The sequence below is a fragment of the Euleptes europaea genome, chromosome 15 (assembly GCF_029931775.1).
Source record: "Euleptes europaea isolate rEulEur1 chromosome 15, rEulEur1.hap1, whole genome shotgun sequence".
In the NCBI taxonomy this organism is placed as follows: domain Eukaryota; kingdom Metazoa; phylum Chordata; class Lepidosauria; order Squamata; family Sphaerodactylidae; genus Euleptes; species Euleptes europaea.
In genome coordinates, this window is record NC_079326.1 from 37915124 (window position 1) to 37941362 (window position 26239).

Here is a 26239-nt window from a genome sequence, read left to right on the forward strand (position 1 = left end):
TAGAATATGCTTGCCAGGTCTCCTGTACTGAGGCTATGCAATTCACTTCAGAGGGACCGTGTCGAATTGTACCTAATGAAGATTTAACCGTTTATAAGGGTTGTCATGTATCAGAATGCAGCAAAAAGTAACCAAGCTTGGTTTATTAGGGTGAAATTGGCCCTCCTGGTTTGCCTGGGCCCATCGGATTGCCCGGTGTTGGAATTCAAGGCGAGAAGGTGAGTTTTAGTGTATGAGGCATTTTTTAAAAGATGTCATGCTGAGTAAAATATTTCTGTAGGATTAATGTTCTGACATGGTTTCTAGGGAGTAGAAGGCCCAAAAGGACCACCAGGGCCAAGAGGCCCCCCAGGACAGGGGTTACCTGGACCAAAGGTGAGAAAATTCAACTGTAACAGAACCATCTCCTTGATTTTAATACTAAATATGACTTGTAAAAGTTGACTTGTCCTTATTGTGAGATTTAGGGTTGATTCCCTTAAGGCAGAGTTCACAAGGGCATGGACCCAATGTGTGAACTCCGTCACAGTCATACATGATTTGCATGTTCTCTTTTATTCCTCCATATGCTGTTCCCACCCTGGATCGGACCATAGTGAGAAGGACAGTCCATGACCCCACCTTGCATTGTTACTCTGAACAGAAACAGTTGGGGGATGGGCTATTTGGCCAACAGTAGAATAAACAGGCCAAATAGTTCCTTCCCTGGACAGTTTCTGTTTGTGGTGACAATGTTGAGGGAGAGGCAGGCTGCATTTCCTTCTGCACCTTGCCATGGATAGAGCCCTGTGGCGCAGAGTGGTAAGCTGCAGCACTGCAGTCAAAAGCTCTGCTCATGACCTGAGTTCGATCCCAGCGGAAGTCGGTTTCAGGTAGCCGGCTCAAGGTTGACTCAGCCTTCCATCCTTCCAAAGTTGGTAAAATGAATACCCAGCTAGCTGGGGGTAAAGTGTAGACGACTGGGGAAGGCAATGGCAAACCACCCTGTAAACATAGTCTGCCTAGTAAACATCGGGATGTGATGTCATCCCATGAGTCAGTAATGACCTGGTGCTTGCACAGGGGACCCTTACCTTGCCATGGAGTGCTGCAAGGTGTTGCTGGAGGAAAGAAAAGTGGGAAAGATCCTTTTTTGTGCTCTCCTTCTGTTAATTGGAGCTTAGATCCAACTCTTGGTTGGTAGCTGATTTACAGTAGATCCTTCATGCCTGAACATCACAACTTGATGTGGCAGTCACTGAATTATCCACATCCTATGTGAACTCATCCTCAGTCCTACAAATGCCAACAATAAATCTGAATATGCTTCTACTCTGGTTATATAACAGATAAGAATTTGAATTTTGCCATTCATTCAGTAGCTTAAATTGAGATTGTTGCTATTGTCTCTGTGGGAATGAAAAGACGCTGAGCAAAATGTTTACATAGATCTTTATGATGTTAAAGCTTTTCAAGGACAAGCTTTTTTGTTTAAGGGTGATCAAGGTTTGCCAGGAGAAACTGGTGCTCCTGGAGAAAGGGGTCTTGGAGAACCTGGTGCAAAGGTAAGATTGAATTCTAATGCTTTTATAAGCCTTCCCACTCAGATTATTGTAAAATCACGTTGTAACTAGGATTTCTAAATAAAAAGGGAATACAGTTTAAGAATCCAGTTTGTTCTCCCATTCAGCAATAGAGAATAGCCCCAATCCAGAGATAGGTACATTCATCAATAGACTGCCCTCACTACTGAGAATGGATCTTGGAGGATCTTTGCTTTGAGCTTAGAAGGGTGTCTCCTTAGTAGGGATGGGAAACCTGGATCCAAGCACCCTCTTTACCCTTCTCCAACAAAAATGGAAAGAGCAACGGGCTTGGATTCAGCCTCCCCTCCTTCTCAATGTTTATTTTAGTCAAAAGAGATGGCACACATCATTCACATCTTTAATACAGCATGTGAAAAAAAATTTAATTCAATGTCAGCGATTCTATGCTGAACTTTTAAAGGTGTAATTCTGTTACAAATTCATGGGAGCTTCATTAGAAGTTGTTCTGGGGAAATGGAAACTGCAGAAGAGGAATGAAATGGAGTATTTTTACGGTAATGCAGAGAAAGATAGAAAGTGAAACTTGTGGCAGGGAATCTTTTTTAAGCCCCCTTAATATGACATTTCAATTACAACAGTTAATGTAAGCAAATCAAATAAGCTTGTTTTTAAAGAGCCATTCATTCCCGTGTTATCATTGGTGAAGCCACATTTCTTTGACCTTAGGCTAGGGTTGCCAGGTCCCTCTTCGCCACTGGTGGGAGGTTTTTGGGGTGGAACCTGAGGAGGGCGGGGTTTGGGAGGGGAGGGACTTCAACGCCGTAGAGTCCAATTGCCAAAGCAGCCGTTTTCTCCAGGTGAACTGATCTCTATCGGCTGGAGATCAGTTGTAACAGCAGGTGATCTCCAGCTATTACCTGGAGGTTGGCAACCCTACCTTAGGCTGATATGACCTCAGGGGCTGTATTTAGAGATCTAGTATTGGGCACTGTGTGCCTGATTCAGGTTTGCTACCAAATATGCTCATCGGGGATTCTGGATCTGGACTAAAATCCAGTTTCTCCAATTCTTATTTACTTTAGGGGGAACCAGGTTCTTCGGGGCTGGCTGGCCTACCTGGCCTTCCAGGAGAAGATGGAGCACCAGGACAAAAGGTTTGTTTGTTTTCCTTTAATTCGATCTAGTTCTAAGGTCTAACGTTTCTACAAAGGGCTAGCCAGCAGACTTTTCCAGGACATAAATGGCCTTATAAATATCTGAGCTACTTTAATGTATGGTCAGGGATTAGTGAACTGGTCCTGACCTGGATAGCCCAGGCTAGCCTGATCTCGTCAGATCTCAGCAGTTAAGCAGGGTCGGCCCTTGTTAGTATTTGGATGGGAGACCACCAAGGAATACCAGGGCCATGACACGGAGGCAGGCAATGGAAAACCTCCTCAGAATGTCTCCTGCCTTGAAAACCCTACGGGGTCACCATAAGTCAGCTGTGACTTGATGAGGAGGGGGAAATAGTGAACTGTGATAAATAGTCACCTATCCCATATACAGAATTGTGCATATATCGTATAACCAAGAGTAGAGATTTGAATGGGGAAAGGCCGCTGCTTTATGGTAGAACATCTGCTTTGCATGCTGGAGGTCCCAGGTTCAATTCCCAACATCTCTTGTTGTTGACCTCCACCTGAGACCCTGGAAAGCTACTGCCCAACAGAGTAGACAGTACTGATCTTGATAGATCAATGGTCTGATTCAGCTTCATGTGTTCATGTGACTGTAGGTTCAAAACTGGGATGAGGAAAGGCTGTTTTTTAAATAACAACTAAGCACTGACGTAGGAGCCCCGTGGCTCAGAGTGTTAAGCTGCAGTACTGCAGCTACCCAGCTTGCTGGGGGTAAAGGGAAGATGACTGGGGAAGGCACTGGCAAACCACCCCGCAAACAAAGTCTGCCTTGGAAACGTCGGGATGTGACGTCACCCCATGGGTCAGGAATGACCCAGTGCTTGCACAGGGGACCTTTACCTTTTTAAGCACTGATGTAATACATGTTCTGCATGGATGGGTGTAAATACCTACATGATGAGTTAATTCTGTTTAGGATATTTATTGGATGTCACTATCCGGTTGGCAAAGTTATTTTAATTTATTTATTTTAAAAACATATTCTTCCTGAGTCACATGATAGGGAAAATGCAAACTCAACCAAATAAGTAAGTTGTACAATATAAATAATTCCAGAGGAGTAGCCATGTTAGTCTGTTGCAGCAGAAACATACAGGAGTCTTGTGTCTAACAAGCTTTTGTCGTAGTGTAAGCTTCTGTGCACTTTGTCAGACACGTGATTATGTATAAATAATGTATATCTATAAATACCCAGGCCCTGACCTGGATGGCCCAGGCTAGCCTGATCTCGTCAGATCTCAGAAGCTAAACAAGGTCGGCCCGGGTTAGTACTTGGATGGGAGACTACCAAGGAATACCAGGGTAATTATGCAGAGGCAAACCACCTGTTAGTCTCTTGGCCTTGAAAACCCTACTGGGTCACCATAAGTCGGCTGACGGCACTTTACACATACATATAAATATCCATAATTATGCAAGCCTGAACTGACCCTAGAAGCTAAAATGACTTAACTGAGGCTGTCATACTTTGGACATATTATAAGAAGACAAGAGTCACTGGAAAAGACAATCATGCTAGGAAAAGTTGAAGGCAGCAGGAAAAGAGGCAGACCCAACAAGAGATGGATTGACTCTATAAAGGAAGCCACGGCCCTCAATTTGCAAGATCTAAGCAAGGCTGTTAAGGATAGGACACTTTGGAGGACATTGATTCATAGGGTCGCCATGAGTCGGAAACAACTTGACGGCACTTCATACACACGCACACAATTATGCAAGGGGAACTATGTATTGTGCTTACTGTTTCTATAATGCTGCCTCTATATTATCTTGTAATCTGCACACCAATTCTGTCAAGTGAGCTGGCATTACGATACCCATACTATAAATGTTGGCTGCAGCTAGCAGAAACGGCAGCTTGCTGCCACCTATTGAGCTGAGCTCATGGTGGACATTCAGCCCAGCAAGATCAGCTATACTTCATGATTTGGAGTTCAATATAAACCATGCATATAATATAGTATAAACAATGAACACAACTATGTGCTGTTGCTGTCTGTTGCAGGGAGAACCAGGATTACCTGGCCTTCGTGGTCCAGAAGGGGCTCCTGGGATCGGAATACAGGGTGAAAAGGCAAGAAATTATTTGTTAAGTGGTTGTGGATTTGTTGTGCTGCTATAGTGTCTAGCAATGCATTACAGCTGCAGCTTGTGTCTCAGGACAGTGGCTTGGAGCCTAAACCTTGCTTCTACCTGTCCTGTGCCACTTTCTTTTAATTTAGCATGGTGTAGTGGTTAAGAGCGGTGGTTTGGAGCAGTGGACTTTAATCTGCAGAACCAGGTTTGATTCCCCACTCCTCCACATGAAGCTAGTTGGGTGGCCTTGGGCTACTTACAACAGAGCTCTCTCAGCCCCACTTACCTCCCAGAGAGCCAGCGAGGTGTAGTGGTTAAGAACAGTGGTTTGGAGCAGTGGAGTCTGATCTGGAGAACCGGGTTTGATTCCCTACTCCTCCACATAAGCAGCAGAGGCTGATCTGGTGAACTGGATTTGTTTCCCCCTCCTACACGTGAAGCCAGATGGGTGACCTTGGCCTAGTCACACTCTCTAATCCCCACCTACCTCACAGGATGTATGTTGTGGGGAGGGGAATGGAAGGTGATTGTAAGCTGGTTTGATTCTTCCTTAAGTGGTAGAGAAAGTCGGCATATAAAAACCAACTCTTCTTCTTCTCACAGGGTGTCTGTCTTTCTGTCTGTCTTCTTCCTCTTCCTCCTCCTCCTAATAGTTCTGTTTCATTGTACAAAAACTGCAGACCTTACATAACTTTTTTTTCCTGTAAGACCCTGTTAATGTCAATTGGATTTCAATTAGTTGCAACCAACACATTTCATTGATTGTAGTGAGTCTCAGTCATGACTCACTGTCAGGACCAGTATTCTGAACCAGGAAGTTGCCCAAAAGTGTAGTTGCTCTTCAGGAATAATCACATGTGGTTTGAAACACAGCATGTTTATATGCTGTGTGTACCTCCTGTGCAAACAAGCTTCACGCTTTCCTTTGTTCATGTAGAGCAGCTAATGAGAAAATTTTACTGGTTAGTTTTCACAAGAAAGTTAAAATTAACTTTTGAGAAGCTATCTAGGAAAAAAACTTTAAAATATTTTTTTCTAGGGGGATCAAGGTCAAAGAGGTATACGTGGACTACCAGGACCAACTGGAATCTCTGGACCTGCAGGAGCTAAAGTATGATTATTTTTATTGCTGTTGTATATTAACATAGCTGGTATCAGCTTGGCAAACTGAGAAGTTACCAGAGCCCACGGATGAAGAGACAGTGCTACCATCTTGGTTCTCAATGTCTATGGCTGCTTCCAGTTATCATAACAAACCTTAATTTGTTTCTTTTCTTTTTAAAAAAAATAATTTTATTTATTTTTAAAGGGGGTACAGAAAAAGAAAAAAGGGAAGAGACGGATAGGGGGGGAAATTACAATTTGTTTTGTGTCCATGCCTGTCAAAACCCGTCTACATATCTGTTGTTGTTGTTGTTGTTGATCTTTTGGAGATACAGGAGAGTGAAGGGGAGGGGTAGAGCAGGGGGAATAGGGGAATGGTACTTGTGCTATGGTCCTTCAACCCCCATCTAGTTTTGTGCCTGATAGTACTTCATGTAAACCTACACAACTGATGGCAAGAACATGGCTTTGATCCAATGGAGCACTTCCACGGATGGAAAGAATTCCGTCTGCAATGAGCTGTTCTCACTTACTACCACCACCACCACCACCACCACAATGCAAAGGGTTGTTCGTTGGGGGACACCCCCCCCCAAGAGTAGCATTTTGGTGGGATTTTTGGGCTGTCCCAAGAGGGGGGAGGCAAGAAAGTCACACTGTGCAGATGGAAATCCTTCAGTCCATGGAAACACTCCATTAGATCAAAGCCAGGGTTTGTCTACTGTGCACTTTATCCCTTGTCCCTGCTCCCTTTGCACATGGAAACCAGTTGAAAGCTTCCTAGTTGGGAGTGGGGTGGCGGAGAAGGACTTGATACAAAATATGGGATTCACCACTCCGGCCACTTCTTTACCGGTACTCACACAGTGGCCCACTTTTCACGGAAAATTTTTATGCTCTCTTGCTGCGGAGCAAAAAAAAAAAAAGCGATTAAAATTTATTTTTTATGGGCGCAATTTAAATTCATGTTTTTATATCCCCGTCAATCCAGAAACAGTTTTGGTTTTTCATGGGAACAAAGCAAGCAGTATTCTACAACGGTTTGGTCTGTCCCGTTCTGAAAAGCTCATGGTTTATGCCCGCCCCCAACTCCGCCCAGCGGATTACCCAGTGCAGTTCACCTCTGTGGACACAGCCCCAGCCAAAAAAAGCACCAGTCCCTCCAGTTTCCTTATATAACTTTTCTATTTACCATGTTCCCCGTCCCCCCCCCGTACTTGGCCACCACCACCCTTTCCCAGACTTTGACAGACGGTCATCATTGTGCCCCCCCCACATAGAGCTCCAGCCATCCATTGCTAGGAACTTCCATCCAGATAGAGAAGGGAGACCCAGAGCAGACTGGCTGCCCCTCTTCAGAAGGGTGACGGGAGTTTTGGCTTTGATTTGCTGCTCTCAGGATACCCCCCCAACACACACACACAGGATCACACCAGCAGGAGGGAGACCCAGAGCAGACTGGCTGCCTCTCTTCAGAAGGGTGACTGGAGTTTTGGCTTGGATTTGCAGGAGAGAGATCTGTCCTGCCTTGGAGGGAGGCTGTCCCCCGGGCTTGAAACTCTCCCAGCCAATCACCTTTCACAGGGGAGGAGAAATTAGCCGACATGGGCGGGGACAATTGGTCTGAACCCAGGAACGTTTTTCATGGAGCGGAAAAAAAAACGCGTAGCAACCACGAAGAACGGACCAACTCAGGTTTGAGAAGACGTGGAGTTGACGCGGTTTTTCTGCTAAAACTCGAAGCGTTCATGAAAAATGAAAAATTTGAAGCGGGGCAAAACAAAGGCAAAACCGTGCCAAACCTCCGTGAAAAAATGACCACTGGTCCGAGTGAGTCACACAGTGAAGATCCTTGTGCTGTGGTGGCAGCAGCTGCCAAAGCAACATTTTTTAAAAATATGCACAGCCAATCAAATCTCCAATGGCCATTCAAATCATGGCTGGGCTAAAGCCCTTCAAGGCCCCACCCACTTCCTAAAAACACTTGGCCGTCGCCAGAAGAGGTGTCGGCGGGCACCACATTGGAGCCCCTGCTTCATTTTTACTAATGTTATTATTGTCCCTTGAGAACTGAGGGTTTTTTCCCCCCTTATGGCAGGGTGAACCTGGTGCCCCAGGACGTCTTGGGATGCCTGGTGTTCCTGGGAGAGCTATTATGGGACCAAAGGTAACAAACATATTTCTCTTGTTTTATCATGTTCATCACAGCAGCGTAGGCCCCAACTGGTTACTGTGGTGACTTTAATAAATGACTAAACTGAGGCTGTCGTATTTTGGTCCCATTATGAGAAGACAAGAGTCACTAGAAAAGAAAGGCATGCTAGGAAAAGTTGAGGGCAGCTGGAAAAGAGGAAGACCCAACAAGAGATGGATGGACTCTATAAAGGAAGCCACAGCCCTCAATTTTAGGGTTGCTAGGTCCCTCTTCGCCACCGGCGGGAGATTGTTTGGGGGGAGCCTGAGGAGGGCGGGGTTTGAGGAGGGGAGGGATTTCAATGCCATAGTTCAATTGCCAAAGCAGCCATTTTTCTCCAGGTGATCTGATCTCTATCGGCTGGAGATCAGTTGAATTAGCAGGAGATCTCCTCTACTACCTGGTAGTTGGCAACCCTAACGGGCCTCAATTTGCAAGATCTGAGCAAGGCTGTCAAAGATAGGACACTTTGAAGGACTTTGATTCATAGGGTCGCCATGAGTCGGACGTGACTTGACGGCACTTAACACACACATTTACGAGCTACATAGTTTAAGGAATTACGTAATATTAAAAGGCCTTGAACCTGAGCCATAGTAGAGCTCTACCCTTCGCAAAATTCCGACACCGTTGGAGGAAATCTTTGTCAAAGAAAGGAATCCTTGGAGTCAACTTCAGGGACAGACTTTGGGGCATAAGTCCAGGGGCCCTAGCTGATAGATGCAGTGAGAAGGGCAAAACAAGCTGTATCTTCTTCGTGTTTGAAACATAGATTGCCATCTGAAGAGAATAGAGCATAAGGCCACTAAGTCCACAGTCTATAATCACCAAACTGCACCATTGATTTCATGAACAGGAGACACTGGATCCAGCCCACAGAATTTTCAGAATCATACGCAAGTTAATTGTGCAAGTTTTAGCTATAGATACTTAGGAAATAACTAGTTTTCAATGAAATAATTGTTACATGACGAAAGTGGAAAACATGTTACAGCAAATAAGGATGCAATCCTAAACACACTTACAAGAGAATGTGTACTCTGAAGCAAGTCCCACTGAGTTAAGTGGGACTTACTTCTGAGTATACATGTTTAAGATTGCACTGTATGTCTACGTATAATATTTCTCATTATTTTAACGTTCTGTTATATGTCTATATTTTTTGTTGAAGGGTGATATTGGATTACCTGGTCCTCCTGGCCCAATTGGAGAACAGGGAATAGGGATTCCTGGTGCTAAGGTAACCACCAGACTGGTAAATTAACTTAAAAGTTAACAAGTACAACAGAAAGTATTTTAGATATATACTTTAACAAATTGTAGAAGAAAGCAAATATTTCCTTTTTGCCAACAGGGCGACCGTGGACATCCAGGGCCACCTGGACCATTTGGGCCAAAGGGAGATGGATATCCAGGCCCGACAGTAAGTATAAAAATATTATGTCTGTGTTATGTATGTATATATGCATGGATGTTAGGACAGTAGGCAGGAGAAACCCTGCCGAGCTTGGGGGTTCCTCCGAGGCTCCTAAAAGCGGCATGCGCCATTGGTCACTAGGGGTCATTGCCCCCCCCCCAATCATGGACCGGGGGAGAGTGGCCGCAGGCGGCCAGAGGGGCATATAAGCGGGGGGGGGTCAGTCCACTCTTCTCCAGTTCTGTTCACATTCTCAATAAAGCGGTTGTTGTTGGAACTCCGTCTCCGACCTCGTGTGTCCTCCCCACGCGGACTTAACAGTCTGAAGCACTGTTTATGGACTAGTTCCTTGAAGTGCCCCCCTTAAGCTGAATTATACCCTTCTAAATCGGAGCAAGTAAATGGGGTTAGAAGGATGTAATTCTGCTATGGATGGCTCAGTAAGTGCTAGAAATTATATTCCTTTGGGCTATAGATCCCTCATATTCCGAAGGACTAGATTGAGTTCAGAGAGAGAAGGAGGAGTGAGATCAGAGAATAAGAAAGAATCACCCTGTTAGGCATGATATTTCAGCTACCTTCAATGAGTTAATTGTCCTGTTTGAACATTACTCTCCATCTTTCTCCTCTATGTGTGATGAATGTGTGGTTTCTCCTTGTCCCTTTTTCACACGCCACTCCCAGTCAGAGAGATCCTGCATTTATTTGAATGCAGGATCTCCCTTTCACCGGAACGGAGAGGAAGCGCTAGGGTATATCTCGCATGTTCTTACCATATTGGAGGGGGAATCTATCCATATAAGCACAAAATCTGTGTCGGGTCCTTTTAAACAGAATGAATGCTTATGGGTTTTTAGGCAAGACAGTAAAATAATTTGGGATAGCTGTAGTAATATGTTGCGTGTTATGTAGCGTGGGCGACACACGAGGCAGGAGGCAGAGATAATACAACATTGCTTTATTGTGATTACAGCTAGCTAACTCAGTGCGCATCGTGCTTATATGCTCGCTCAGCCCCGCAGGCCATACACACCCCAGTACTCTACTGGGTGGCTACAGCCATTGCAGCCAATGAGAACACACAAGCACTCGAGTCTGTGATTGAACAGACTCAGTCTTACAGCCAATACGAACACGCAGCTCAGGAGCCTGGAGAAACCCCAAGCTCAGTATAGATGCTGCTTTCCGCTGCATACATAACACTGTGGCCAAAGGAAAAAAGTATTGCAGATAAATTCAGACATAATACAAAACCATGAGTTATTTTAGGATTCAGTCCACAATCACTCAATCCTGGTTTCTCTCAGCAAATGCTGGCTTCAATGCTTTTGTACTTTCTCCTGCCTCCCCTCAAGAGATCTGGCTGCAATCCCAGCCGGCACTGTGGTGGCCAACTAAGTGGAAAGCTTCCCAGCATTAACAACTTGTTTACAGATAGCCAGAAGCTCTGTAAGGCTCTGTAGCATCGTCCTGGGGATATCTGGCACTCTCGTCATGGTTTTTGCCTGGGAGGCTAGGAGCCGAGGGGGCAGTCAGGGAGCCTGCTGGTAGGAGGGATAAAAGGCAAAATCAGTTGTTTTCAGACCACTTTTGCCAGGCTTCTCTGTAGCTATGGAGAGCGTGACGTAGTAGCAGGAAACAAACCAGGGCTGTTTCCACATGGGAATCCCCCCCAAAGTGGAACACAGCATGCTTCTGCTTTATTTGGGAGCTTTCACATGGCACCATGTTTTTTTTATGAGCACAGCTCAGGGACTCCTAGGGCCCTCCTTTGTTCTGACTTAAAGGGGAAATGGGGTTACAGCTGTATGTGCGGCTGCAATGTGAAAGCACAGCCCACAGCCAATCCAGAGGGAGTGGAGATTAATGTCACCTTCAGAATGGCGGAACTGAGATCCATCTCCCCCTCCCCTTTTTGCCACTGGTGGGTTTTTAGGGCGAAGCCTGAGGGGGGCGGGGTTTGGGGAGGGGAGGGACTTCAATGCCATAGAGTCCGATTGCCAAAGCGACCATTTTCTCCCAGTGAACTGATCACTATCAACTGGAGATCAGTTGTAATAGCAGGAGATCTCCAGCTCGTACCTGGAGGTTGGCAACCCTTACCCCCCCTTCAGCTCTTTAACCAGGCTTTTTTTTTAACAGCTGGGGAGTGGCTCTCAGCTCTTTGGGGGATTGCTGGGTTGAAGGAGAGCCTGGCAAGATTTTCATTGGTTTGGGGCTTTTGTGCCGTTGTGATGAAGGGAGAAGGTGGTCAGGGGTGGTGGATCCAGCAGGGAGTGGTGTGGGGACAGCAGCATGTGAATGCTGTCCCTGCCGACTTCTAACCCACTTGCTACTGCTTCCACTGTGGGGGCGCAATTTCATGCCCTCATATATAACCAGTAGGGTTGCCAACCTCCAGGTGACTTTTAGAAGACATATTGCAAGACAACACTGTGCAGCAAGACATCTGTAATTTCTCTTTGAGGACTTGGATTGCAGGACATTGTGGACAATTTATCTATCTTGTCTATGGTGATTTAGTATTGTAAATCGTGTTATGAAAACTTTGTGAACTGGTATTTAAAGAGATACTAAGCATAGGAAAAATATAAAAATAACAAAAGAATTGGAAGTGGCTGCGTGTTGGGATATTTTTCCTTAACAGGAGATTAGCCAGCCTCTATATACAACAACCTCCAGGTGGTGGCTGGAGATCTCCTGCTATTATGACTGATCCCCAGCTGATAGAAATCAGTTCACCTGGAGAAAACGGCCGCTTAGGCAATTGGACTCTATGGCATTGAAGTCCCTCCCCTCCCCAAACCCCGGCTTCCTTAGGCCCCACCACAAAAACCTCCTGCCGGTGGCGAAGAGGGACCTGGCAACCCTAGTAACCATTGCTGGATTAAGCCAAGATTCCACATTTATACATAACTCAAAAACATAATTAAGACTAACGTGGTTAATAAGCTGAATTCATACCAATTTCAAATCCTAATTTGATAGATTCTAACCAACTGCAGTTAGCATAGTTAGCGTTCAGACCACAGACTAACGCTACTTAGTTTAATTAAATCATGGTTTCCTGCTACCTCTGAACCAAGTTAATAACTGATCAAAATTTATCACAAACCCAAGTGTTCTTCTAATTGCCCTAGCGTGATAGGACGTTCTAAATTATTTTGCAAAAAGTTTAAAAAGATGTATTCCCATAACAGGGAACATTGGATGTACGTCATGTCAGAAAGATGAAGAGTTAATCTTTCCACCTTCCATTTTCAGGGACTTCCCGGGCTTCCAGGAGCACCTGGGGAGCAAGGCCCTGAAGGGATTGGATTACCTGGACTGAAGGTAAAAGCCGCTAATATAAATTATAAATATAACATTAATATTTCTATATTGATTATCATATGCATTTCAGAGGACCCCAACGCTAGTTAATCCGGATTTGTTTTATCCTGTAGCGGCATTTCCCCATAAATACACTAATGTTGTTAACAGAAGTGCATTACTAATAGTCCATAGCTATATTTTTTTAAGTGGGGTGTTTTGCTTTTTATGTTAAAATATCACAGTGGTTTAGAAATGGTCAGAGTCAGCATTCACATGCCAACCAGAAGCATATCCATTCTGCAGTGCACGTTCCAGTATGAAATTTATGCAATTTATGGCAGAGCTTTGTAGTTGGTTATGGTTATCTAACGAATAGAAAAGGCTCAGTGCATGCACCAATGGCCTCTATTGGTCTTTCGAGGAACCTTGCCAGCCAAAAAAGTGTGAGGTATGGAGATGCAATCAGCACCACAAGGTTCCTATAGCTATGATTTTCCTATGTGTGCTTTCCCTTTCTTGTTGATGAAGATAGCAGTGACTAACAGTGCAATCCTAAACAGTGTCACACCCTTCTAGTTCATTTAAGTCCAGAGGGTGTAACTCTGCATAGGAAAGAGGTCAACGGGCTTACAAAGGCTCTATTTAGGATTGCACTGTAAACCTATTGCAATAATTGCATTTAGTCTGGAGTACCTGTGCATTGGGATTGCACTGCTAAGGAAGGGGCTTTGGATTGTGATTGTGCTCCACTTTTTCTCCTGAATCTTCCTTTGTTCATTGAGTCTGGCATAAAGTAAAATGGGACATTGTGACTGTTTTGAAAATGTAAATTTTCAGGGTGATCCTGGTATCAGAGGGCCAGTTGGTCTCCCAGGTCCCCCAGGAGAAGGCCTTCCAGGACCAAAAGTAAGTTACAGTTAAATTCTGAAACAGTACTTTTAAAAATAATGATTATGACTCCTTCTTTATGTGGAATTGCTTTAAACTTTGGGCGTTCTAGGGATAACTATTTTCATGAATTCCAGAGAGATGTCTAGTCTGTTGCAGCAAAAACAAAAGGGAGTCTTGTGCTACCTTACTTAAGCAGAGTTACACCCTTCTAAGCCCACTGACTTCAATGGATTTAGAAGGGTATAATACTCCTTAGGCTGATTCTGTAAAACTCAGATCCTGTTCTCCCTTTCCACTTTCTATGGAAGGCCCTTCTGCCCACAGAAAGGTGATATTTTTGATGACCCCTGTCATCATGTTGTTCCTTGGAATCCCGCTGATCCCCAGGGGCACAATTTCAGGGTACAAGCAAGTTGCAGTGGAAGAAGAAGGCAGGAAAGTTCCTTTCACTTAGTGAAGCTTCATTCATTATAGATAGAATCCACCCCTAATAGATTTATTGTGGCATAATTTTTCATGGACTAGGGCCCATGTCATACAATAAATTAGCTGATCTTATAAGTAACAGACATTTTGTTAATGGAAAAATGGAGAGAAAAAGTATCACCCACATGAAGTGTTAATCAACTAATGGCACAGATATAATGGATGAAAATTATAAAAATGTTCCGATTTATACCGCAGTAGTTCATATTACAGAATTGGTCACATAAAGAGGAAAGTGAAATTTGACAATGCTAAATCCAAAAAATTCTACAAACCAGAGGCTTCTCAAAGAGAAAAAGGAAGAGGTGGTGGTGGCAATGTCCTTCAGGGTGCTGCAAGTATTGAAAATGGAGACTGAGAAAGAATCAGTTCCCAGAATGTTTCTTATGCCCCAAACTCATCAGATGTTGGTATCTGCAAACCATTCCTTTTCCTGGGTTCTGGCTGGAATGCTTATAAACCTCCCTTAGGATTCTTATACAGGAATAGAAGCATTAAAGATCACAACAGGTTATATGCCTGGAGACAAGTTCATTTTAAAAAATTACAAGATTTGGACAATGGTCCACAATCCACTTTCTGCACTGGAGTAAGTGTAGTGTGGATTATAGCATACTTCTAATGATGGTTTTATTTCAGAGCATTTGGTAAAGAGTCAACTGATTAGTCAGATCTGGCTGCGTTTTTATCTTGTGGGCTGTTTTCAATTTGTTGATTGTTGTATTATGTGGTTTAGTTGCAACGTTGCCTTGTTAGCTATCTTGAGTCTAAGGAGATAGGGCAGGATGTAAATATTTTAAATAAAACAGCTAAGCATATTTATGTGGAAGTAAAAATGAAATCACATTTTTGCAGGTCTTTATTTCTAAGGAAACTATGTTCATTCTCCATTCAGGGTAATGTTGGGCGACAAGGGCCACCTGGACCATTGGGACCTCCAGGGGAAGGTATCCAAGGACCAAAGGTATCACATGTAACTGAAGGAAACACTTAGGCCTGGTCTAAACATGACAGTTGCCCTGACCAGGATGTCCCAGGCTAGCCTGATCTCATCAGATCTTAGAATCTAAGCAGGGTTTGCCCTGGTTAGGCATGGGAGACCATCAAGGAAGTCCAAGGTTGTTATGCAGAGGTAGGCAATGACAAACCAATTCTGAGTATCTCTTGCCTCGAAAAGCCCATGGTGTTGCCATAGGTTGGCTGCAATTTAACTGCACTTTCTACCACTACCTATCTGTTCAGATTTTAGCTAAATCCCATTTTAGGTAAGGCAGTATTCATTTGAGTATTTGCATTCCACCAGTGACCTCTGGTAGAATAAGGGTTGCCAAATATTATTTCCAAGAACAAATGCAGAATTCAGTTGGGATGATGAATAGTTACATCAGCCTATTGACAAAAAATAGCTTGAGTAAAATTGTTTCTTTTTAAAATGTATACCTAGAACCAAACTTCTGTAATAATTAGGATTAATTTATGATAGAAAATATTAAATGGCAACATTTCTGACCTAATTACGATTAGGGTGAGCAAGGAATTCAAGGAATGCCGGGGCCTCGTGGGACTCCTGGAGAAGGACTCCTTGGACCAAAGGTATGATATCGATTAGATCTACGGCTTAATTAAATTTTTCAGGGTTTCTTTCAAAGGTAGCCATGTTGGTCTGAAGTACAACACCTAGATTCCAGTAGCACCTTAAAGACCAACAATATTTTCAGGATATGAGCTTTTGAGAGACAAATCTGTCTTTGTCATATCTGAGAAAGGAGCTTTGACTCTCAAAATCTCATACCCCTAAAATCTTGTTGGTCTTTAAGGTGCTGCTGGGCTCGAATCCATCTGTTCAGGGTTCCTTGTAATCTATAAAAAATAAAAATAGAAAAACCCCTACTGAGATACCATAAGGCTAAGGGCATTTTCAAATATGTCTGGGGAAATAATATATGTCTTAAACAATCTTGTTCAAATTGTAGGCTGATGAACTAATGTGATTAATAGAATTTACTGTTTTGTTAGAGAAGCAGCTAATTGTTCCATCTGCCTGTTTGTTATTAGAACTGAAATCCCCAAAAGCACCAATTTATACTTTTACAAAAAGGAAGTTCCATATTACAATCAGATTGTCTTCTTTTAGGAAATTTAAGGGGTGGAAAAGATACAAAGGCGTTAATTCTGACATTATAATGGCTATTAGGCTAGCAGAATGGCATTTCCATGGGCAGAGGAAGGTGATTTTTGCCAGTTTCCCCCTCCCCTGCAGACTCCCAGTTAAGCCATGACTTTTTGTATTATTTACATTGGAGAATTTTCAGAAAGAGCGATATTTGATAGTTCGAGCAATATTTGATAGTTATATATTACAGTCATTTTGACAGCAAACACACAGTGATCTCTGAAATATTGCCTAGCCATTCCCCTCAGTGCATAAGATTTGGAATAGAGGTAATTAGATACAATTAAGTTGTCTTATGGATGTTATGTAATCAATTTCAAGGGTGATCGCGGAGCTGCAGGCGAGAGAGGAAGAAAAGGAGAGAAAGGTAACATGGGTGATCCCGGTGCAGCAGGGGAACCTGTAAGTACCTAGACCATATTGCTGAGTTAATCTTTAAGCTCATTTCTATGACCCTGCAAATAAATTCACCTTAAGTATTAGCACTAGCACGGAATTTTCTGGGTGTAGAGAAAAATATTAAACAAGCTTTCTCTCATTTAGAATGACTCTCCCCATGTTAAGGAAATGCTTACACATTTAAAGTGTGTGAGTTTTTCTGATGTAGGACAACCTCTGCTTTCCCCTGCCTCCAACCCTCACTTAATAGTTGAACTGCTTGTGGAAAGAACCCTGATTACTGCTTCCCCTCCACCTAGTGCTTTAGTTTAGACTGAATGTCCACTTTTTCAAACACTTTGTTAGGGTTTTTCTTCTGGTCAGCTATTTGTTCAGCACCTTATTTTTAATTCACCTTTTGTAAAATGGTCAGAGAAGGGTAAGAGGATGTGGCGGGTTCATGACAGCATATGGACTGGCCAATCAGAGCTGAACATATACATACATTTTGCATTGCACCGTGGGACAGATACTCAGGAGCAATTCAGAGAAAGAATAGCAGGCAGTGAAATCATCCCAAAATGCTTCTCCCCTTCAACCCCCCCACCCAATAAGCTTTTCTATGTTTGTGAAGGAAGGTGTTTAGACCCTTTTAAGCATTTTAGAGTGTAACATTTAATTAGCCCCTCAGCTTTTCTTTCTGAGAAAAGTAAATGATGGTAGGTTGTATCCTAATATCTATCAATCCAGTAGAAATCCTCGCTAGGAATTACATCAGAAGTTACTAACAAATTTGGAAATAACTAAATAAATCTTCATTTCAGGGCAAAACTGGAACGAAAGGAGAGCAAGGTCTCACAGTAAGCAGACATATTTTTTGTAAATAAATGTCCATAAGGCACAACTATATCAATCTCTGCATGTGTCAGTCATGAAAGGGAAAACAGTCAGTGTATTTATTAGAATAAGAAATACATCAAAAGAGAGTGCTAATATTTAACGAATATTATTTATTTTCTGACAAATGGAAACAAAGAGCATAGAAAACATCTCTCTAACATTAGAGAGATCCCAAGGCATTTTAGCAAAGAGAACCACACAAACAGGGAGCGGGGGAGTTAGTTGTTTGGTTGTGGGATCAAGACAACCTTCATACCACGAAGCATACTGATTCAAGATCAGAGTGTTAGTTGAGTGGACTGTTTTGTCCTCAACACCCATCCAGATGTTCCAACCTAGAAAGTTTCCCTGGGCCGTGTCCGCACTCACCATTTGCGCCGCCTTCTCACGCGCGTTTTCCCTGCATGTCCGCACCTCATGTCACGCGAAGGATGTTGGAAGCGGCCTCAGCGCACGATTTCTCCGCATTAACAGAAATCGCATATACGGCGATGTAAATAAAAAAAGCCGTTTTTCCCACCCGAAGCCTGGAGTGCGATCTGAAAATCCACTTTATTTCTCCCCTTGCTGCCATCCCACAATCCCTCAAGCCGAAAACCGGCCAATCACATTTTTTTCCTAATATCCGCGTGGAGTGTGCCGCGCATGCGCATTTCTCGGGACGAGGGCTCCGCTGTGATGGCGGGGGCGCTTTTTGAGAAAAAATCCGGGAAAGGGCGATAGGTGGGTACAGAATTTTTAAATCGTTTTGGAATCTGCTGTGGAGAGCGCGTTTCTGTTGCGGTGTTATTTGCTAGTGCGTCAACGGGCCTGGTCAGTCAACTTACTTATCTGCCTTGGCACATCTACATAAGTGGGTGGCAAAGTCATTCTTCTCTCTTAAGGAACTTAAAGGGAGAGAGTTTGATGTATGCTATCACTTGCATTGTGTGCAGTAGGGTTAACCTATGTGGAATGTAGAGTACTCACAAGTAGTACCCATGAGAGGAAGGGATTACTACATTTTTAGATCTTTGGGACTGTATTCCTCTTTACATTATGGAGATGTTAGATACACTTCTACACGTGGTTCTGTTACTCCAGTTTCTTCATCCACGATGAACTTTTAGCATTCAAGCACTGATTCAATGGGACAGCATTCCAAATTTAATTCAATTCATAGGAGGAATATCAGCCACTTCCCTAAGGATAACAAATCCCTGAAATTTTACATATGTGTGGGAGAAGCCAGGTTATAAATTATTGCTGGAAAGGAAGTAGTTGTTAGATGATGTCCATGTGTACTTTAATCGTCTTTTCTAACCTAGAGAGAAGATATCATTAAACTGATTAAAGAGATCTGTGGTAAGTTTTCAACAAGCTTTATCTTATCTTGTATCAGGTCACTTTTCACCTTTTTATCTTCTGTTCCAACCAGAACATTTGTTAGGACATTAAAAACTTCCAGGGAAAATTGAAAGCTCACTGAATATTTCCTGTTGCTTAGCATCCAAGAAGAGGGGCTAGAATGTGGACCCTAACAGTAGCCTGTCTATGGCAGGAGCTCTGAAATGTAATATAGAAAAGCTCCCTAGAACAAAGAGGCAGGCAGGGAATGTTTAATTTAGCCAAACAGAACAATTTTCAGGATTGGATCTCACTAGCTTTTCTGTTGGTGAAAAAGGGTTCATGGGATCCACATAAAGCACACATGGAACAGGGGCAACAGTAAGGACGAGAATTAGATGAGACAGAGTGAAAAATCTGCCTGGATCCAACCCTCAGTCAAGAATGAGACTACGGCTGGGTCAGGTTAGACTGAGGAAAAGCTCCTATGGACCTTCCTCAGGAAATGAGGGGCAAAATTGCATCCTTCCTCCTTCTGCAAGTGCCGATGATGGAAAAAAGAGGGGCTGATTTTCCCATCCTTCCCTCCTCCTCACTGCAGCCCCACCGACCTATGTAGCTGTTTAGCCACATGTCCCTCAACCCCAGGAATCATCAGTTTGGAGGCTGAAAGAGACTGCTGGGAGGGCAATGTGGGGAAAATCTACATTTACCAGCACTTTCTACTGATTGATCTCTGGATCTAAGATATTGTAATAATTTCTTGCTTATATACATTACATATAGGGAAGGTTGACTGTATGGGCCGACTGTGTAGCTTTAATAGAATATGGAATATTCAAGCTTTGTTTGTTTTTCCTATGCAGGCTGTGGCATAAAATGCAAGGAGATACCGATGGAGCTTGTATTTGTGATAGACAGCTCTGAAAGTGTTGGTCCAGAAAACTTTGAAATAATCAAAGATTTTGTCACTGCTTTAGTAGACAGAGTGACTGTAGGCAGAAATGCTACCAGAATTGGTCTTGTCCTCTACAGTTTGGAAGTTCGGCTTGAATTTGGACTTAATAGATATACTACCCAACAAGATGTGAAACAAGCCATCAGGAAAATGCTGTATATGGGTGAAGGCACTTACACAGGGACCGCCATCCGCAAAGCAACCCAGGAAGGATTTTTTGGGGCTCGAACCGGTGTCAGGAAAGTTGCTATAGTCTTAACCGATGGCCAAGCAGACAAGAGAGAAGCTGTTAAACTGGATTTTGCTGTCCGAGAAGCTCATGCAGCCAACATTGAAATGTATGCAATTGGAATTGTAAACACTTCCGATCCAACACAAGTTGAATTTTTGCGTGAACTGAATTTGATTGCATCAGACCCTGACAGAGAACATATGTATCTCATAGATGACTTTAATACACTTCCAGGTGAGTATATAATCCTTGCTCAGAAAAGACCTCACAGGTCATGTTCAAGTTAGCAAGTCTTGGGTTCCTTTCTTTTGGTGCCTCCACCCAGTCACAAATGGGCCATTGGTCTAATCTGTTAGGACTCTTCCACTGTTTTTACGTTATATTCTTATGTAAAGGATATCCTTTTTTGTGCTTGTCTAACATCTCGAAATAGGCACAGTGGAGGTCATGTGCAAAACCTAGTTCACTTATACATTGTTCATTAATAAATGAACTACCACCTCAAAGTTATAAAGAAAACCACTGGGGACACAGAGTCAATAAACTATGATATGCAAGAATATTACAGCTTTTTTATCTTGCCCAATTCCCTTATTACAGCTCCGCACCCACGTGGCTTTTGTCCATGCAGGTTCCATGATCTCTAGCCTTTTTGCTGGTCCCTTTTTCCTCCAGTGGAAAAGTTAGTTAGTTCCAACCCATTATGCTTGCGTTAAAGGTAAAGGTCCCCTGTGCAAGCACTGGGTCATTCCTGACCCATGGGGTGACATCACATCCCGACGTTTACTAGGCAGACTTTGTTTACAGGATGGTTTGCCAGTGCCTTCCCCAATGCTTGCGTTACAGGTATCTATATATTTAATTCCCAAGTGTGCCTCTATCTGTGAATGCCTAAATCGGCTGATGGGGGCACACTTATCCCAAAAGATTTTTCTTCAAACTTGGGGGACCCCCCCCCCATGTTTGCAAAAAAATCTGAAATCAATAATAAAATACATGGGGGTTAAATCCCCCCCCCAAATACATTTGTGCTGTCTGTAAATGTGCAGACAATGCACCTACCCAAGTGAAATGGAGCCGCTGAGGGACCGGACATGGCGGTGGAGGACGTCAGTGGCTACTCCTCCAGGCTGGCTAAGCACCAGCAGATACTGGCGGCTGCCCCGGGCTCAGCGGCGGTGGTGGATTCCAGCAGCCACTCTGGGCTGGCTGCGGTGGCAGCGTATTCTGGAGGGGGATGTCAGGGGCCACTCTGGGCTGGCGTCGGTGGATGTTAGCTGCTGCCCTGTGCTCAGCAGCAGTGGAGAGGCCTGGAACCACGCCAGGCTTGGCAATGGGATTCCCTCTGCAAGTCTCCTGCCACCCCCGGCCGTAAGTAGGAAATCAGGTGTGGGAATCAGCTGTGATGGGGGGTGAGATTTCCTCCTGCGAGTATCGCAGGTCCCCACTTGTAGATAGAGAAATACTAACAGTTACTTTGGCGCACCAGATGTGGAAAAAACAACAACACAACCCTAGGCTATCCAAACACCAAAGAAACTGTTACTCTTTTATGTTTGTTGAAACATGATCACCATTACATGAATAATCTTATTTCTTGACCAAAATGTGTACGTTTCACCATATAAGATTTTAATATATTTTTTTTCTTTTAAGCTCTGGAATCCAAACTTGTAAACCAGTTTTGTGAAGATGAACACGGTGCCTTAATATATAACCGCATTGGAAATGGAGGAAGCATAAATGGACCATCCATTCACTCAGTAGCATCTCATTCTTCCCAATACTTATTTCACACTAACAGTAATACTGGGCAGTCTGTTTCATCTAAGGCATATGAAACACCCATGAAAGAGAATTCCATAAAGCTTGAACAGATTTCTCAGCCATTAATCCCGGTAATTGTTGGACACTGGATATTTTCTGAATTCCTTTTACTTGCAGTAAATGAGTTGTCTTTAATATCTCTTTTTAGGGAACTTGCTGTAGAACATAGTGTTTTAAATATAAATGGTTAGCTGTAGACTATTGTCCATTTGTTTATTTTATTCAGGCCATTTTTATGTTGGCTCTCGGGAACAAAACTGTCTGAGCATCAAAGTTAGTCAAGGTGGAGACTATTACTAACAGTTTTAATTTAATAGTACTGTGATCTAAGGCCTCAGCCCTGGTTAGTATTTGGATGGGAGACCACCAAGGAATGCCAGGGTTGCTGTGCAGAGGAAGGCACTGGCAAAACCACCTCTGTTAGTCTCTTGCCATGAAAACCCCAAAAAGGGGTCGCCATAAGTCAGCTGCGTCTTGACGGCACTTTACACACACACACACACAATCTAAGGCCTGAAATTATCTTTGTTAGTGCTTTATGATACTGTGCCTTAAAATTGATTTTAATACTCTGAGCCTTGCAAATTTTTGTTAAACTCAAAACATATAGCAGTGAGTGGTTCTTTGAGGATGGATGTAAATTGGACAAAGACATATGAGGTTTCTCAGGAACTATCTACATATTACAAAGTCCTTGGGTCTGCCAGAAAGACATTCAATAAGGCAGGCACTGTCCCACTGGGCACTCAGTTCCCAGGTATACAGCATCCCAGTTCAGAAAGGAACCATAGCCCACGGGAAGAGGGTGTTTAAGCCTTAAGAATATAAGAAAGGCCCATCAAGTCCAGCAGTCTGCTCACACAGTGGCCAACCAGGTGCCTACACCCTCTTTAACACCTTCTCCTTGTGTGCCATGGTCCCAATCTGAAATGGCCCCTACATTCCTAGGAACTGAGTCCCCAGTGGGAAATTCACATATCTTGATTGAAATTCCTTGTGACAGACCCAGATATGACTGAAGGACTGTGTAACGTGTACTTAGGCCCAAAATAAGATTAAATAAAAATCGTTCTTTCTTGAGATAAATATATTCTCTTAGATTCTCTGAATGTTAGAATTAATAAACTGAATGTTTGTTTCAGGCAAAGAAATCACCCAAGAGACTTCATGAGAGCTATGATATTGAACTTAATAATCCATCCTTGTCTCCAGCGAATACTGAAGGTAATAGATTTTCATCATCTGGTTCCTAACATGCCATGTTTCCCGATCCAAACCAAAACTGTTCCTTTTAAAATTATATCCTGCAGTAGTGACATCAACACTGCCACCACCATCTTCATCTTCACCACCACCACCGCTGTTGCCATCAATACCACCATCAAAACCACAGTCATCTTCTCATTCACCAGCTTCTTCCATGGCACCTACGCCAAAGCCAGGTCATTACATAAATCAAAGTTTTACATTTATTTCTTTTGATATGCATATAAATTTAAGAATAAGTCAACAAATTCCGATGATCTATAGCTGTGTATGATTAGATGGTCCACGTCGCTTATCCATTCCGAATTATATTTGGTAACTTAATGTGAGTTCATCCATGTATTTATGAGTTATACCTGTCATCAGGACATCTCATTTATTTATTTGTGTATTTGTTTAATATCTTTATTTATCACTGGTTAATCATCAATGGCTTACAAACAAATATGAATCAATAGAAAAATATAAAACAGCAATAACTAATATGATAAAACAATGAAGAAATAAAACAGTAGATAAAACTGTAATACTTTTATATCACATCCCACCAAAGGCTTGAGAGACCAGAATACTCTTTCATGGTTGTTAATATGCTTGCAGAGGCATTTCACACTTAAGAGTGCCACCACATAAAAGGACCTGTCTATAGTAACAACCCATTTCTTTTTTGTTTCCACCCTCCTCCAGGGAGTGCAAGGTGCTTACATAGCTTTCATCTTTTAGTTGGCAGTGGCCACAGTCTACTGTTTTATCTATTTATTTATATTATTTACCCTAGTCCGTCTTTCTCACTGGAATTCAAAATGGATTGATTAGCTGTGTACACATAGTATGGTTCCCCCTCCCCCCAAAAAAAAGCCAAATTCAGTGCCACATCAAAAACTGCTCTTGAAATTCCGGGGAGTTTCAGTTTGTGATCTGGTATTGGGAAAAGGCTTGGGCTACTGTTGAAAGGAAAAAGTTGGTGCTTCCTGTGGGTACATGCATACCCTTGGACAAGTCTAATAGAACTCTCTCTGGATTGTAGCCATTGATTTTGCGATTGATCAAACATCTCTTTGTAGAATATTTTCTTAGATTACATTCATATGTCTGTTATTATCTGCTAGCAGTTCATTTAACTTTTTAAACATTAAAATTATTCTTTCAAAGGCAGCTTTACTGTCACAATTATTTCAAAAGTACTATGCTGAAAATAGTTCTTTTTGTTATTTTTTTTAAAGAAAAGATTCCGACTCCACAATGTAAATTACAATTAGATCAAGGACCGTGCCGGACATATATAATAAAATGGTATTATGATAAGCAAGCCAATTCTTGTGCTCAGTTTTGGTATGGTGGCTGTGATGGAAATGAAAATCGCTTCGACAGTGAAGAAGACTGCAAAAAGACCTGTGTATTTTTCTCTGGAGGTAAGAATCAATAAGTTTTTCTATAGTTGAAAACTACCCTGATGTGTTGTATTTTCTGAATGAAAACTGTATTGAAAGAAAGTAAATACTTGTCTCAATTGTTTGAACACCTCCAGGTTTCATTATCACAGATAGGACCATTATACTTATGCATATCCTTCCCCTCCCCGCAAAAAATCACAGCCTGTAATCCTATGCACACAATTACTAGGGAGTATGTCCCACCAAACTCTAGAGGCGAGGATTTGTGTTAAAGGAAACCATAACAACCCTTTGTCCCATTCCACACATTCTCATTCTCCCCTCAAATAACTTTCACTGACCCCTGATACCCCCCCCACCGCTAGTATAAAGTAAAAAGAAGCAGCAGCTTGGAGATTCAGTACAGGAAGAGAGTGAAGGAAAAACAATGTGAGGAACCTCAATGGATGGACTAATCCAGCACTCATGGGTTGCTAGATTGTTGCCATGATCTTTAATTATAACGTCACACTTTAAGGCCAGAAGTCAGTAAAATATTCCTACAATTTTTTCCATATTTTTCCTAAAATCTTCATAAGTGCCCCTCTGATGGTTCAATGGGATGCCATTATTTTTCCAAAGTATTTATAATGCTTAGTTGGTTTTGCCCACACTGTTTGGTTTAAAGTAACAAGTTCATATTTGACAAATTCATATTTATTGGTACAACTATATAACTTGCCCTATTTTACAGATGTCTGAAGAAGAATGCTAACGGAGATGTCCACCAAGGAGACTTCAAGGAAAGGCCTTTATTCCAGCCAACGGATAAAATATTTCATGCATATGTATTAAGAACTTTTTTATGTTTTGAACTTAAGGCCACTATCCTCAAGCCACTTATTCTAGTAAGGTTCCACTAGAGTCAGTGGGGCAGTGGGTACCCTATTTCTCAAGATACAATTTTAACACAGTGGGATCAAACAAACTAGCAATGCAATTGTATGCAGAATTACTCCAGTCTAAGCCCCTTGAAGTAAACGGGTTTACACCAGAGAAAATCTGCATAGGGTTACACTGTTGGTTTGGGGCTAAAATGAAACTGCATGCTTTGTAGATTGAAGAAAAAAGCATTTGTAAACTAAAAACGTAAAAATGCCCCCATACAGCAAGGCCACCAAAAAAAGGTGGCGTAGCAACATCACAGCTCGAGAGGGTGTTCCTGGGGCAAAAAGGGTTTGGAAGCTGACTAACATCAGCTCTACCCCTTGGGATGCCCCAGGAACATCCTCCCCCATGCTGGCGTGTGCTTCCCCTTCTGGGAATTCCCTGCTGGCATGGCTGCACTGGCAGTGGGGGCCAGCACAGCTCTGTGGCTCCCTGACGCCAGCGTGTTTGCCCAGGACAGTGTAAGTACCCCTTATTCTGAGTTAAAAGGGCACTTATGCCAGCACCTAAGTAGCTTTGCCTTCCCCCACTTCAGGACTGCAGCCTTTATTACAATTTTAAGAGGGAAAATGAGTTAATATGGCAGGGGAGGGGGACTTGCAAAGGGAAATCTCTGGATGGAAGGTGAAGCATCTCCTCTCACCTACCCATTCTTCTGTACAAATGCA

The 26239-nt window shown here is 42.8% G+C and overlaps 1 protein-coding gene across 1 annotated transcript in view; it reads left to right on the top strand.

Moving 5' to 3' along the window:
* The window catches only part of LOC130487835 (collagen alpha-1(XXVIII) chain-like), a 44914-nt gene extending 19435 nt beyond the window's left edge, over positions 1-25479 (top strand). The window contains exons 15-36 of the mRNA XM_056861378.1: positions 150-218; positions 307-375; positions 1476-1544; positions 2609-2680; positions 4713-4781; positions 5823-5894; positions 7986-8054; positions 9253-9321; positions 9436-9504; positions 12763-12831; positions 13651-13719; positions 15086-15154; positions 15715-15783; positions 16685-16765; positions 17566-17601; positions 18949-18985; positions 19834-20391; positions 21814-22055; positions 23127-23208; positions 23295-23426; positions 24474-24662; positions 25378-25479. Coding sequence (XP_056717356.1) covers positions 150-218; positions 307-375; positions 1476-1544; positions 2609-2680; positions 4713-4781; positions 5823-5894; positions 7986-8054; positions 9253-9321; positions 9436-9504; positions 12763-12831; positions 13651-13719; positions 15086-15154; positions 15715-15783; positions 16685-16765; positions 17566-17601; positions 18949-18985; positions 19834-20391; positions 21814-22055; positions 23127-23208; positions 23295-23426; positions 24474-24662; positions 25378-25385 — 2268 coding nt within the window. The 3' untranslated portion in view covers positions 25386-25479. The remainder of the gene's footprint in view (positions 1-149; positions 219-306; positions 376-1475; positions 1545-2608; positions 2681-4712; positions 4782-5822; positions 5895-7985; positions 8055-9252; positions 9322-9435; positions 9505-12762; positions 12832-13650; positions 13720-15085; positions 15155-15714; positions 15784-16684; positions 16766-17565; positions 17602-18948; positions 18986-19833; positions 20392-21813; positions 22056-23126; positions 23209-23294; positions 23427-24473; positions 24663-25377) is intronic.
* The last annotated feature ends 760 nt before the right edge of the window (positions 25480-26239 follow it).